General features: G+C 36.1%; 1 protein-coding gene across 3 annotated transcripts in view; it reads right to left on the bottom strand.

Moving 5' to 3' along the window:
* LOC110108650 (mediator of RNA polymerase II transcription subunit 33A-like) overlaps positions 1-16,472 on the bottom strand; it is a 39,050-nt gene that overhangs the window by 18,670 nt on the left and 3,908 nt on the right. Inside the window, exons 4-8 of one of the 3 annotated variants that reach the window (XM_020839375.2) lie at positions 7,058-7,377; positions 6,834-6,925; positions 6,405-6,756; positions 2,683-2,890; positions 2,152-2,266 (exon numbers count right to left, since the gene is read on the bottom strand). In XM_020839375.2, the coding sequence (XP_020695034.1) occupies positions 2,152-2,266; positions 2,683-2,890; positions 6,405-6,756; positions 6,834-6,925; positions 7,058-7,377 (1,087 nt within the window). The remainder of the gene's footprint in view (positions 1-2,151; positions 2,267-2,682; positions 2,891-6,404; positions 6,757-6,833; positions 6,926-7,057; positions 7,378-16,472) is intronic. The other 2 variants (XM_020839376.2, XM_020839377.2) reach the window with 2 other exon arrangements.

Raw genomic sequence — 16,472 nt, 5'->3', positions numbered from 1 at the left:
CGCGGAGGAGGCGAACGAGTTCCGCCTCTGTCTCCAGGAGCCTGTTTTGTATGGATTGGTTGGACCGGTCCAATGGATCAATCTAATAATATCACTATTAGCATAAAAGTTGCAGAAAACCTTGACAAGAGTGTAAAACCCGAAAAATATCAATTTTAGACATCGCATGCTTTTCGATGCGCCACGATGAGATTTAAGTGAAATTTTCAAAATTGTCGGAATTTGACAAAAATAATTTTATAAAATTTTACACAAAATTTGGAGCAAATTGGTATATATAACTTATATTTAATTTCGCTATTAGGGAGATAAAAAATGTTAGAAATTTCATAATACCTAGAATGCCCTTATGAATAATATTAAAGCGGATATAGTTTAAGTGAGGGCAAGATGGAATTTTAGCAATCCCTAAAATAGCCCGTAGCTTTAAGGGACCGAATTCATTCGATCCCTTTCATTCATTCATGCAGCTGCTCCACTCGGCCGAACGTAAGAGGCGGACGGGCAAGGGACGGACGGTGGCATTGGTGGAGGATTCCGGCGACGGTTCGTGGGGGGATCGAAGGGAAATAGTAGGAAAGAGTAAGGTGAGTTCTTAGAAGCAATTTCTCATGGTTTTCCTTAGAGTTTCCTCAAGAAAGAAATATAAGGTTTGAGGAAAACTTCAAATTTATTTAAGAGAATGAAAGGATAGGTTTAGGAGATGATCTTAAACATGAAAATAAGGGTTTTCACCTAAAATATTGAGTTAGAAAAATTAGGACTTCTTCAAATTGTTGGATTTTTAAGAATTTTTTTGAGAAGTATTGTTTTAAATGATCATAGGAAGGTTTCTAATAGTATAGATTAGGGTTTTTCCACAAAATGCAATTTTTGTGATTTTAATTTATTTTAAATCCGAAAATTAAGCTATTTTAATTTAATTTATGCTTTAGAAATAAGTTGATTTGAGTGATTAGTATTATTATACAATTAGAGAGAGAGAGAGGGAGAGAGAGAACTTAAGGTGGTTTTAAAAAAAAAAGAGATGAATAAGTTTAATTTAGATTTATTTTGTAGATTTTTGTTAGATGTTTATTTGTTGTGACCTCGAAGGAAAGAGAACTAGTGTGAAAATCAAATCATTTAAATCGAAGTGAGTACTCATGGTTCTTTATTATAGTGATATATTTGTTTCTCTTCAGTTATACGTTTTGAAAGTCCAAGCATGTTTATGAAATTTTTATGGTTACTTTAGATCATGATTATATTATTCTTATCATATGATTGATTATGTAATTTATATGTTATATTTCATGACATTATATCATAAAGTTCATATGTTATAGAAATGAGATAATATGATTGTTATAGAATGCTTGTATGTGCATGCTGAATTGATGGAGCTCACCTCCTTATGGAACTAATTGTGGATATTGTACTCGTGCACGTTAAAATGGTAAAGGTTATAGAAAAGAAAATGGTAAAGCATTACATTTATGGTACTGGACGGTGGCTCCTGTGACGGTTGTACTATATATGAAATTAGAAAGTTACTAATATTGATATGATGAATATAAAATGAATATGAAAGGATATGTGTTTATGATTTATGCATATGTTCAAATGATATGTTTATAGGATATCAAATTTATTATATGTTTTAATGAAATGTGGCATCTAGCATATTATTCATTCTGCCTTGAATTACTGTAGTTTAGAGTCATATTTTACTTACTAAGCATTGAATTACTATTAGTTGTTAAAAAATTTCAGGTATAATTATTTTAAATCTTAAGGAGTAAAATGGGTGGGAACGTGTATCGTAGGAGAGGCGCGCCGGAAGAAAGGTATCTATATGAGTTTTAATGATTTTTATGTTTATGTGTTATTGAATTTAATGTTTTAGAGCCTCTTTCAAATGTTATGGTGATAGATTTAGAGATTGAATATTTTAGTCTACCGTCCGATCTCCGTTCCCGTCTCGCCTATGCGAGCTTATTGGGCCTGGTCGTGACACAGAGATAGGTTGATGTTTGTTATAAAGGAATCTAGGAAATCCTCAAAGGTCTTGAGCATTGACTATTGTTGCCTGCAATTTCAACATAACTATCCACCTGGTTTTTTATGAGGATCATAACTCATAATAGAAATGCATGTTAAATAGAATACCTGAATATTCCATCCACGGATAAGGGATGCACCACATAAAATCTTTGCTGCAGCAGATTTCTCTTCTTCAGATCCAGTTATTGCAGTGTAATACAACTTTTCAAGCTCCCCAACACTGGATTCACAAAAAAAGAGTCATAATGTCAGTGATTATAGCCACTGACATGATAAAGCTAGATAAAAAAACACTGTTTAATCAAGCAATGAAACTTTGCAATGCATTGAACTACTGATGTTTAATCTACTAATCCCATATGAAGTAAAAAAGTTAAAATCACCAATAATAAAATCTAAAATAAGAAATGCTGTATATGCTACCAGTAGGATAATTGTACAGAAAATCATTAATCACTGTTGACAATCTACAACATCAAATACATTTGTCCAACTGCTTCCTAATCAAAAATTGGAATTGAATTTTTTGAAATAACAGTATAGCACAAACAATATGACATACGCACCTTTATAGGCCATATACTAAACTTCAATTACATAATTTATAAAGGTAGACCATTCATATTCTTAAAGTACCTTGAAGCAGGTGTTGTCATTAGAGCATTTCTAAGTGAACGAGTTAGCTGAGCGCCCCCCATGAAGGCAGACCAGGGAGATTCTTCAGTTGACATAAAGTTTTTTGTTGTAGCAGATTGAACTACATAACCAGGCCAAAAGTAAGCAGAAGTATCAATCAACTTCCTAGCAATACATGCTTCAACTATGAGGTGGATCATGCTTCCTACTGCAAAGAAAATTATTATTTCAGCATGCAAACAAAAAGATGAATAATCAATAAGAAAAGTTGCAACTGATAATGTTCATGACTACAAAATTTTAGGTGGAGGGCATAAAAAGGTTTTTATAGGGTAAAAATCATAAGATACAATCATCAATATAAGTACTTAGTAAAATAAATTGCTCCTATCTTATCGAGCATAGCCTATGATGCAAAGCATAGATGTCAAGGTAAATGAAGATGGAATTAGAGTTTAATTGGCTTAGTTCGATGGAACGAATGATCAGCCAAAAAATGGTGTTGTCAACCCTTAACAAGGCTTAGAGTATCACACTAAGTCTATGACCGCTTGGACCACTTAAATTGGAGCTCAAACGGCCTTATACCAGCTAAAGAGAGTTAAACCATCACCCTCATGCCAGAAGCAGGGCATCTAGAACAAAGATTCTAGGTGCCCTTAGTGCTAAATAAGGGGAATTGTCGAAGCTATCCACCCCAAAACCTCCCCCAACTTTAGTTGTTGATGATTGACGCACCAACAACCTTCATTGCCTCTGATATTAGCTCGTTATTGTGTGTTTCACTCTATTAGTTCAAAGCTTCTTTGAACCATTATGCCACTTGCACTCGACTATATTGTGCCCTTCATCTCTAAATACTCCTCTTAGAAAATCTCATAGGGAGATGAGTGAACCCATATTAATAGTTGTTTCCACCAGATCTATAAAAGGACATGATAAATTTTTTTGAAATTATTTATATTTATCTGGTCATTGATTCTAAATTTAATCCAACCAAAAAGCTTATAAGATAGCTACTAATGATTTGGTGTCCTAAAATCACCAATCAAAGACATCATTGTCAACCGTTGCTAATCACCATTCATTGTTTGGGCCAACCAGGATTAATACTAACTGGCCCAAGACAAAGCTCGTTACATCTTAATTTGCACAAGTTTTTATAAAGTGAAATAACATGAGGATCATATCTAGTAGGTGACCAATCAGATCACTTAAAGATCCTGATTTTAGCAACAATTTGTGAAAAAACATAAAATTTGTCATGATCAAAGAAGTTAATGGTTTGATTTCTCTGAAATTAATAACAATAATGTTTTTTATATCATACAATTAAGATTGAAGAGGATGCTACCAAGAATCTATGAGCATAATCTATAAGAACTGGTTTTATCGGTTCAATTAAACCGGCCCTAGTTTAAGCACGGGCGTGTTAACCTCCATAGCAGGTTAAAGAATTTTAAATAAAAAAAAATATAATATCCATACCTCCTAGAATTTGTCGAATGATTCCGTCTGTATCTCGCCGAATAAACCGCAGCCTGCTACAGTACCCCGTACACTCTGTAGTTTGGCACTATTTTTTTTGTGACGAGGAAGCACTGTCCTTAGGCCAGTGAAAATCCCGGTCAACCTAGCATGCAACCCACACCAATTTACACGGGCCAACACTTAAGGCTTTCACTGCTTGCCAAGAGATTCGAACCAGGGACATGAGCTTTGCCCAGCCGGCTCTTCACCACCCGGACAAGCAGTGGTGGATTCGGCGTTGTTTCAGAAATCGTCCATACCTGCGTGCGGAAAACTTCACCTCCCGCTTGCGTTAAAATGAGGTCGAACGTAGCCCTTCGCTTCCTCCTTCAACGCTCGACTTCCACACACAACTACCGCAAAGCCTCCGACGCCTCTGCCTCCCTCAGAGTTCCAATCTCCCTTGTCCACTCCGACCTCAAGCTCCAGTCCTTCATTTCAAACTACATACCCGCCACCTTCCTCCTTCCATTCAGCCGAAACTTCCTCAAGCAAAGGCCGACCGACCCTATACCCGTCCGACTCTTACCCTAACCGCCTCCATCCCGCGACATCAAGCCGCCTTTGATGGCTTTTTCTTCCTGTTCAATCGGAAGTATCGACTGGAGCACGTCTGCTGTGAAGGTAAGTTCTCCATTTCACGCGCTCCTTTGGCTGGAGCTCATAAATCAAAGATAGATAGAGAGAGAGAGAGAGACCCATCTGAGCCCCCTTCCTCTCTGTCGGAAGCTACACTCAGCCGAGCCCCACAGTCCACTGTGTCGAATCTAGTGGCTTGAAGCAGCCCCTTGCTTTTCCCTCCTAGCCGCCCTCTCCTCCAATTTCAAAATATGGTCCCTGGGCCCACTTCAAAGGGCGGAACTTCCCCTTGTCCGCTCGGCTTAGCCCGCCTGGAAAAAACGCTGGCCGGCCTAGGGTGGATCGACACTTCTATGACCGGTCCAAAAGGGACCGGTCTATCACTTAACTCTTAGAAATAGAATGCATAACAAGTAATCAAGTATATACGTGAAAAGATTGGAGTAGCTCCAATGATAGATAAGATTAGAAAGAGTCGTCTTAGATGATTTAGTCATATAAAACCTCGGCATTCCAATGACTCAATTAGGAGAGTAAATGTACTAGATCTGACCTATATTAAGAGAGGTAGAGGTAGACCTAAAAATCCTTAAATGAGGATTTTAACTTTTAATAGGACACAAAAGAGAAAAGGATTCATGTGTCCAACCCTACGTAGTGGGATAAAATCTTGGTGGTGGTGTTGTTGTTTTATTATGGTATTGATTCTAAATTTTGTAGGTGTTGATTGAAATTTTATGGGCTGAGTTGAAATCAAACACTTATGAGTTGGACTTGATGGATATTAAAGTATAGAAGAATATAGACCGTTTGCATAGGAGCCCACATCATAGCTATATTTTACATAGAAGATAGAACAAGCTAAAAGAAAATAAAATGCATTGATACAACTGATATGAATAATTAGTTTTTAAGCTTTCGAAGTGTGTGGACTTTCAGATTTCCACCAATTATGGCTGAGACAAATGAAAAACATGACTAAAAAATCATGTACAACTAGTGCCATAAATTTCAGTTTTTTGTAATTTGGAAAGTGAAAAATCAAGCATGCTTGTAAGGAGCAACATTTATGTTCCTATAGATAATTTATGATGTTTAGCGATTTTAAATTACTATCATCTTTCACGGTGTAGATTAACATGGATGGAAGCATCAACACGAGTAAATGATGAAGAATTAACATAAGCTTGGAAGAAGGCCCTTCAAATCAAAAGACTAATTGGACCTATTTAACAGGAAAGATACAGGAAAATCAGTTTGAATCCCATCAGGTAGGAATCATTTATAAAAAACACAGGAACAGGAAAATGTGTTGAACAGACGTGTTGTCATGGTGAAGAATTAAAATATACACTAAAGCCTAGTTCAAAGGCACATTAGAGAGCTAAGTTTTCAAGGAACCTATTCTGGGTAAAAAATCAATAAATGGTTCAAAACCAATATCTATGAACAGAATAACATCATTAAGAAAGAAACTAACACTTCGTTTGGGACGGCTTTCTTACTGCTTCTTAAAGCATCTTTTTAATACAAAATTTTTGTACTAGAAAGATGCTTTAAGAAGCAGTAAGAAAGATGTCTCAAATAAAGCCTAAATCAACTGACATGTATACCTGCTTTAGGAGATGCGCCTTTTTTATTACTGGAACCAATACAACTGCTCTCATTCTTAAAATGTGCTATAAATTTTGCTGCTTTTGCAGCGGCATTATTTGCAGCATTAGTAACCGATGGAGGAGGAGATAGAAGCCGGGTATACTGCATTAATAGCTGAAGGGAGGAAACCAATCCATTTCTTCTAGAAGTTGGCTTGTTTATTAATATACTCTGTTCATAATTACTTTTATCAAAAGCTGTATCAAGTTCTTCTTTCACAATAGAAACAATTACCAACGGAACAATGGATAAAAGCATGCACAACCGAGCATCAAGGTGAGGTATAGGTCCTTCCCAAGGTTCACGGTCCTGAAAAGTATACAAAGAAGTGAATAATATTTCTAAACAAGTTTCTAGTCGTGAGAATAAAAAAGAGTTATCTCAACTCGTTCTACAAGCCTTAGAGCAGAAATCCAAAGAGCCATGAAAGTTTCTTGCCAACAAGCTTGGTTGACCATTTGCAATGTTTTTGTCATATCTGCATCATTTGGTTTTTTTTAACAGGCCACATCAAAGGTTAACCAGGAACAATCTAAAATGTGCATAAATTCAAGAAAAAAAAATACTTTTAGTATCTACGGGTCAGAACCTTTTCAGTAGAATAATGCACCTGTAAGTATTTCAACAACAGAAATAGCATGAAGATGCTTTCCATCCATAGCATTTTCCATAAGCAAATCAAATGAGATCCAGGAATTGGACCGATTAGTTCCCAGCCCATAATAGTAAGAAGTAGGACCACCAAATTTAGAATCAATTAGAAGGCCAAGTACTTGGTGTCTATTTAATTTGTATTCCCCGTTCACAACTTCCCGAATGTTTGAAACTAATCTAACAAGAACATGATTAATTGAAATCAAGCTCTGTGAAGTTGACCTGTGAACTTCAATTAACTGAAGTCTCTCCATAAGGCTGTTGAACTTCATAGGCCTGAAGCCCACAAGAATTTTAACATCAGAAGCCAGTACATGGAAGGCATGATTGAAATGACACAGCAATAGAAAAGAAAGATAAAAGCAAGAAAAGTATTAAAGTAATAACCTGTTCAGAGGCAGCATGAAGATAAAGAAATGAATTCTTTTTAACACTCAATTAAGGCTTCGTTTGGGACGACTTTCTTACTGCTTCTCAAAGCAGCTTTCTAGTACAAAATTTTTTAATTTTTGTACTAGAAAGCTGATTTAAGAAGCAGTAAAAAAGCCGTTCCAAACTAAAACATAAGTAGCTTAGTGTAACACTTGTTGTTTACTTGCCTTAGCAATTTAGTTTCAATGCTAATGAGTTCTATTTACTTGTTTGTGTTACGATTCAATCTTTGTAGATCTTCACAGAGTTGAATTACAGAAGCAAGAAGTAGTAGGCGGGAAAAACCACTTTCCGTCTTGGATGAGCTGGCTTATTTATATTTGATTTTCAATAATTCTGTTACAAAACATGTGGTTACAATTACTTAAGCGTACTTAGAAATACATGGCTAATATTAGACCACGTGTACATGAGTGGAAAAGTAAAGTTAACTCTATATCTTAACACCCTCTCTCAAACTGATATGGGTATCGCCTGGATCAGTTTGCTTGACGAAGTGTTTCTCCAACGATCTGAGGCTTGGTAGCGTCTGAATTAGTTTGCTTGCAAGTGTTCTGAAGCGAAGAACTGGTAAAGGTTTTGTGAATAAATCTACTATCTGATCATTTGTACATATGTGATGTACTGTCAGCTTTTTGTTTTGTATGCAATCTCTAATGAAATGGCAATCAACTTCTATGTATTTTGTTTTGGTGTGAAACACTGGATTGTTTGCTAGAGCTATCGCAGAAGTATTGTCACAGTAAACTATAGTAGGTTCTTTTTGATGTATATGAAATTCTTCTAGTAGACTTCTTAACCATATGACTTCTGTTGTTACTGTGGCTAACGCTCTGTATTCAGCCTCTGTAGACGATCGCGCGACTGTCATCTGCTTCTTAACCTGCCATGAAATTAGTGATTTTCCCAAAAAAATTGCAGTATCCTGATTTGGATTTTCTATCACTGGTATTACTGGCCCAATCTGCATCTACGTAACTTCGTAGAGTAAGTGAGTTTTTATATAAAGTTATACTGACATCAGTAGTACCTTTAATATACCGGAATAGTCGTTTGAGAGCTTCAAAGTTGATATTCAGTGGTTTGTGCATTGACTGGCTCAATTGATTTACCGCAAATTGAATATCAGGTCTAGTTAATGTCAAGTATTGCAGTGTGATGGACCTTGATTTGTAATTTTCGGAATCCAAGCAAAACAGCCCAAAAACGATGGAAAAATGCGAAATTTCTTGGATGAAAACACTCACAAACACTTCAATAACTTGAATATTAAAAGACTTACAAGTTTCCACGGATACAATGCTCTCAATTCGAGAAGAGAAGCTTTCTCCCAAGCCCTAGAGAAAAAGAAAACTAAAACAGCCACCAAAATGAGATCCCTCCAAAAAGCCACCCTAACTCACTTTTAACTTTCACATGAACCCCTCAAAATCCCCTCATTACCCCTAGGGCAAACACCACAACCTTTCTCTTCAATTTGGTGGGCCCAAGGGGCCCACCCGAGAGCTTTCCCCCCCTCGGCTTGTCCGCCCAGGAAGGCGGGTTCTCCGCCTGCAGTAAGTGAGAACCGGCCCTTTAAGGGCCGGTGTTGCTATGGACCGAACCGGTCCATCACAGTGCTCCTATTAACTGCCTGTAAACTTGAGGATTTTCAAATTCTTCATGTGATTTTTCTATTATGATAACTTTACCTGACATTGGTGTTGCCATTGGTTTTGTTTCTTGCATTCCGGCTCGGTTTAAGATCTTTTCCGCATATTGTTTTTGATGTAGTATAACTCCATAATCTGTAAATACTGCTTGTAGTCCAAGAAATTGGTTTAAGCCTCCGAGATCTTTCATTTGGAACCTTTCATTTAGATTTTTCTGCAGCTTTGCAATTGCAGTTTGTGAATTTCCAGTTAGTAGTATGTCGTCTACGTATATTACCATATACATTCAAATATCATCTTTTTGATATGTCAGTAATGACGGGTCTGCCATGCTAATTTTGAATCCAACTTCTTGAAGATGATTAGACAGTGTTGCGTACCATTCCCGTGGAGATTGCTTGAGCCCATATAAAGCCTTTTTGAGTTTGCATACATAGTTTGGATGAATTGTGTCTTGAAATCCCATAGGCTTTTTCATGTATACTTTTTCCGTTAATATACCATGTAAGAATGCATTTGAGACATCAAGTTGATGAATTTTCCAATTGCATTGTAGTGCAATGGTAATGAAAACACGAATTGTGGTTATTTTGGCAACTGGACTGAATGTTTCCGTGTAATCTATTCCAAGTTCTTGATTAAAGCCTTTTGCTACTAACCTGGCTTTGTATCTTGCTATTGAACCATCTAATTTCACTTTGGACCGAAATGTCCATTTGCAGTCGAGTATATTCATTTCAGGTGAAGAAGGAACAAGTTCCTATGTTCCTTGAGCTTGAAGTGCTTGAAATTCTTGTGACATAGCAGCTCTCCAATGTTCTGTTTTGAATGCTTGATGATAAGTTGTTGGTTTAGATGTTTCTATGATATTTGCTAAATCAAAAACTTGCTTTGGTTTAATGTTGCCACTTTTAAGTCTGGTTATCATCGAATGTTGTACCTTGGCTGGAACTCTTAACATAGCTTTTTCTGTTTGATTATTTGAGTCATTCTGAGACTTTGAGTATTCTGAATATGAGTTTTGAGAGTTCTGTCTGATATCTGCAATACTAGTGGTGGCATTTGCACTTGATTGATCTCTTTGCACAGTATATAACCTGATTGCTTGAGTTGTGTCAGCAGTATTCTTGCTGACTTCTTGATGTTTGGCATTTCTTTTTGGTAGGTTGGCAGTAGGAACGAGTAGTAATGGTGGTGTAATAGTGGATGAGGATTGAGAGTTATGGTTATGATCAAAGAATTGTTTCTGTTGTAGTGGAAAAACTGCTTCATTGAATATGACATGACATGAAGTGTATGTTTTGTTTGTAATAGGGTTATAACAGCGGTATCCTTTTTGGGCTGAAGCATACCCAATGAAAACACACGGTTGTGAGAGGGGAGATAGTTTGGTAGATGAATATGGTCTAAGCCATGGATAGCAAAGGCTACCATAAACTTTTAAGTGCCCATATGTGGGTGGATTACCATATAAGATTTCATGTGGGGATTTGTTACCTATATTTACTGAAGGTAATCTATTGATGAGATAGTTTGCTGTCATTAGTGTATCAACCCATAGATGCATTGGAAGAAAGGCTTGTATATGCAATGTTCTAAGTGTTTCTGTTAAATGACGGTGTTTCCTTTCAGCAGTACCATTTTGAAATGGTGAATAGAGACATGTGTATTGATGCAAAATGCCATTATGTTTTAAAACAACAAGAAATTTATTGTTTATGTATTCTCCACCCCCGTCTGTTCTAAGAGTACGAATTGTTTTCTGAAATTGGCATTTTATCATGTTCATGAACTCAATGAATTTGTAAATCACTTCAGATTTTTGTAGTAAGGGATATACCCAAGTATATTTCGAAAAGTCATCAATGAATGATACATAGTATCGATATCCTTGGGTGGATATGGAGGGTGATGGACCCCATACATCTGAATGAACTAATGAAAAAAATGATGTACTTCTGTTTTGAGATACAGAGTGTGGTTGACGATGACTTTTAGCAACTTGACAAGCATTGCATAGCTGATGCTGATGCTTATTAGAAATGAAAACATCTGAATGTTGTTTTGCTATTTGAGTTAAAATGTGAGAGGATGGATGTCCCAGTCTTCTGTGCCAGAGATCTGGTATAGTTTGAATTGATACTAATGCTAGTTTGGAGATGTTATTGGCAGGATTGGACTTTGTTTTAAATGGATAGATTCCATTAATATAAGGTCCCGTGAGAAGAGTCTTGAGCGTCTTCTGATCCTTTATTTCGTAGCCATGTGCAGAAAATGTGATGAAGCAATTATTATCAGTAGCCAATCGGTGAACTGATAATAAATTGAATGTTAAATTTGGAACCAGATTTATATCAGATAATCGAAGAGTACCTAAAGGAGTATTTAACAATCCTTTACCCGTATTCTTGATAGTCAGTTGTTGTCCATTTCCTATAGTGACTTGATTCTGTCCATTGTAGATTTGTGAGTTCTGCAGGTGTGCAGGATCTGATGTCAGATGGGTAGATGCTCCACTGTCGAGGTACCAGTCTGCAGATTCTGATTGTGATTGCGAATTGAAGAATGCAGTAACTGGTTGTTCTGTATTGTATTTTTCATCATGTCTATACCAACATTTTACTGCTGAGTGACCATATTTTCCACATATTTGACATGTTATAGCTGGTCTAGCTGTTTTACCTCCTCGATTTGTATTTGTAGCATTTGTCATGTTTGCATTACTTGACTGTGATCTGTTGTTATATGAATTTCTTCCTCTATAGTTGTTTCTTCCTCCTCTGCTACGTCCTCTTGGTGCTGCTAAGGCTGTGGAATTGCCCGAGAGCTGTAGTGACTGAAGTTCTCTGCTAGCTTCCTGAGCAAGGTTAATTTCTTCACTACACAGTAATGTGTACAAGTCGTCCAAGGGTAATGGTTGCAGGTTTGTCCGAATTGCTGTTTTAAATGCTTGATACGTATTTGGCAATCCATTTAGAGTATAATGAATGACGTCTTCATCATCCAATGTTACCCAGCTGCTGCAAGTGAGTCTACTTTCGTTTTCACCTCTAGCAAATATTGTCTCATCGTTTTATCTTTCATGGCTAGATAATTCATTTCGTTTTTGAGTTGAATTATTTTGGATCTGGTACTTGACATGAGTCTTTTATCCAGTGTATGCCATATGTCTGTACTGTGTTCCACGGTAAGCGCATATGATAGTATTGTTGGAGAGATCACCGAGTAAAGAGCTGCTGCAAGATTTTGATCTAGTAGATTCCAATTTGTATATTCGGGATTTATAATGTTTTGTTCGGAGATGTTTTGTATGAATTTTGACGGTGCTTCATTGCTTCCATCCAAAAATCCCTCAAAACCGTTTGCTCGAAATAATTTGTGTACCTGTGATCGCCAGGTTGGGAAATTTTCTGCAGTAAGTGGTTGAGATATGACGTTCTTGATGTTTCCCATCAAGAATTTGAGTGAAGATGGAATCTGCGGTAGATCGGTCTTGATTGGAGTCGCTATTTCTTCTTCTTGATTTGTAGAAGACATTGTATATGAATTTCTCATACACTTTCTTGATTTCTCAGATGATCGGAACGAACGAAAGATGAAGAGAGAAAAAAAAACTTGATATCTGGATCAATGCTCTGATACCATGTTACAATTCAATCTCTGTAGATCTTCACAGAGTTGAATTACAGAAGCAAGAAGCAATAGGCGGGAAAAGTCACTTTCCGTCTTGGATGAGCTGGCTTATTTATATTTGATTTTCAGTAATTCTATTACAAAACATGTGGTTACAATTACTTAAGCGTACTTAGAAATACATGGCTAATATTAGACCACGTGTACATGAGTGGAAAAGTAAAGTTAACTCTATATCTTAACAGTTTGTAGGAGCTCGTGCTGTTTTGGAGCTCGAACAGGAGGATTGGAGAGCTTGCAGATATATCAGTGTTTTAGAGAGTTTGGTGTTCAGAGTATGGTGAACCTTTTTTAAGAATTTGTGAGTTCGAGAGTCTAAAGAGGTGTTGTTGGTTGCACGGTGTTGAGTTGTACATTCTTAGTGCAAATATTATTTTTCTGTATTTCATTTCTAATTGCTTAATTAATTAATTAACTAATTAACCAAAAATAAATAAATTCTCTAGTTAATTACATTAATTAATTAACTAATAATAAATCTAATTGCTCTCACTTAATTAATTAACAGGCCCTCAAATTTTAAACTGCTCACGGATTTTAAATGCTTCGTGGATTTTTAAAATAACCAACCAATAAATTTTAATTAATTTCAATTAATTAATCAATTAATTTCAACTAATCAATTAATTTAGATTAATTAATTGATTTCAATCAATCAATTTGGTTTTAATTAATTAATTCTAATTAACTAATGGGTTTTCATTAATTAATTAATTTTAATTAATTCCAATTAAGTAATTTCAAATAATTGATTATTTTTAATTAACCAATTTGATTTTAATTAATTAACTTTAATTAATCAATTAATTTCTATGAATTGATTAATTTTCATTGATCTATTTTATTTTAATTAATTTAATTTAATTTAATTTAATCAATTAGTCATCAATTAAAATTAAAACTTAATTTCTCTCTAATTGAGTAATTTTCTAAAGCAATTTCGGCAATTTCCCAACGTCCCCTCCTTGCAAGGAGAGGTCGAGACGGCCTTGCCGTTGTTTCTTTCTACCCGGATCAGAGATCAACAGCACGGGATCTTTGAATTTTAAACCAATCTACCTGGATCAGAGATCAACGGCATAGAGTCTTTGGATTGAAATCGTCCCTCCGGGATCAAAGATCGACTGCGTGGGATCTTCAATTTGGGATTTTTTCCGCTTGGATCAAAGATCAATAGCACGATCTTCGATTTGAAATTCATTCAACTCGAATCAGAGATCGACGCTGAAGGGTCTTCAAATTTGAATCCATCAGCCCAGATCAAAGATCGATGGCACGGGTCTTGAAATTTCAGCGAATACCTATTGCTTTTATGACTGAATTAAAACATGTTTAATTACAAATTGCTTACACCTTCTATCAATTAGGGTGGCTACATATGCCAAGGGAATTCAATTAATTAAGAATAAGACAACGTATTATCTTATTTTAATGTATAATCTAAGGCAGTTCTTTCATTGCAAGCAGATGGGCAGATTATTGTGGTTTCTCTATAAACAGAAGCAATTAGGAAGTTTACTGGGCTCACGAGTATAGGAATAGAGGCAGTGAGTGAGTGTTTGGTTGAATAGAAGGGTGAAGGCGTATGTATGTTGGCACGAGTGGAGTCGGACGTTGTAGGCATCGTAGCGGTGTAGGCTTCCAATCAGAATAGGAGTCGGAGGTTTTGCGGATGTCGGAGGCAAGCAGGTGACCGTGCGGGGTTTTGCGGACGGAGGTAGACCGATCGGAAGAGAGGCGAACATGCTAGTGCGTTCAGTGCTTGCACGAACGAAGGGGCGACGCACGAGCTGCTCGCGGGTCACATTCGAAAGGAGGCTGGGGCGCCGGGAACAGGCAGATCGACGAAAGTTTATATAACCTATTTATTATTAGCAACAAATGTCTGATTCCAACAATGACTCTTCCAGAAATCTATATTACTTCCCAATTGAAAACAATTGAAAACTACAAGAAAAAGTATAATTATTAAAACAAAAATACAGCATGTGAATATAAATTGTCTACATCAATTATTTTTGAAAATTACATTGATATATATTTACCAATTAACTAAATGATATTAGAACAAAAAAATCATAAAGTTTGACAACAAGAAAAAATCCCAAAATCAAAATAATAGTTCATCAAATATTTTTATCAATTCTAAATAATATAGGAAAAAATAAACCATAAATCTTGATAACAGATATGAAAGTTAAGAGGAGGACATGTAAAGTATCTTATGGGCTCAAGATGTCGATTTCACTTCAAATAGACTGCAGATAGATTGTGCACGCAGTATTCAGCATAACTGGTGTATGTGCTTCCAGTGAAAATTTTTTCAAATAATATCAACAAAAGGAAATTTATGGGTGAAGTCATCGAATTCACTTTACATGATTTAGGACGTGAAGGGAGCTACGACTGGCTGGGAGATTGCTAGGGGAAAAGGGGATTTTGGTTGGTGCTGCAGTTGGAGGGGAGGAAGAGGAGATGGGAAAGGGGAGCTAGGGAATTAGAGTTGAAGGAAACGGTGTACAAGAACAAACAGCGGGTCAGTTGAAGGTTGTGGGTTGGGTTGAGGAATCACAGATGGGAAGAGAGGGCTCGTCTCACAGGTAGGTGCCGGTTGGAGAGGCAATTGGCATTGGAGCATAGGAGGAGAGAACGAGCTGCGTGCAAACGGCAATGGGGTCGCCTTTTGGGGTTGTGAAGAAAGGGATTGAGTATTTAAGAATGTACGGGGAGAATTGAAGAAGAATCCTGATGATTGTGGGATTTATTTGAAAAATCGAAAAACAATGGCATTATAATAAGCGTGTTAATTGTAAATTAAATAGAGTAACAACGGAGAGAAGAAGGGCCATGTTGATTATGGGATTTAATTTGGAAAATTAAGTAACGAGGAGAAGAAGATGCACTTTAATTGTGGGATTTAATTTAGAAAATCCAGCAATAATCGAGAGAAGAAGAGGAGCATTGATGTTAGGATTTAATTTTCAAAATTGAAGTTGATATTTTATAAAAATTCTTATATATTTTTTGTGTGTGAATCTTCCTTTCTATTTTATATTCTTTGCCCTCTCTGTTTATATCAATTTCACCAATTTCCTAAGATTCTTACAGTGTCTTAAGCCTCTTTTGAAGCACACACTTCACTATAGAGATATGCAAAACTATTAAGATGAACAATATTTATTAACTATTTTCTGTTTTGAAATCAACAATCTGAATGGTCCTTTATCCTCCTATGATGACAAACAACTAAAGATAAAATTAGAACAGTTATAGCTTACAAGCATTCTTCATGTTTGTTTTATTTGGGCATCAAGGCACACTACTTGAGAGTATTGGACAGATATGGTCAAGGTATGAGTTATCTATAGTTTGCTTTTTCCATATAACGTATTATTATTAGTATATAATTAATTTTGGTAACACAAGCTTAATACTTCACGTAGGTACTTCCTCGTTTTCACCATCTAATCGCACTAAAAAGCAAATTGTATTTCAACAACATCTGAGAGTTTATGAGAAACAAAATGTGAAATAATATGAATGTTTGAAAAGAACAAAGAAACCAAATTAAGAGCACATCCTAATTAAAGATGT

This window comes from Dendrobium catenatum, unplaced genomic scaffold, assembly GCF_001605985.2.
Source record: "Dendrobium catenatum unplaced genomic scaffold, ASM160598v2 fragScaff_scaffold_54, whole genome shotgun sequence".
Lineage (NCBI taxonomy): Eukaryota > Viridiplantae > Streptophyta > Magnoliopsida > Asparagales > Orchidaceae > Dendrobium > Dendrobium catenatum.
This window is presented reverse-complemented; position numbering and strand designations above follow the sequence as displayed.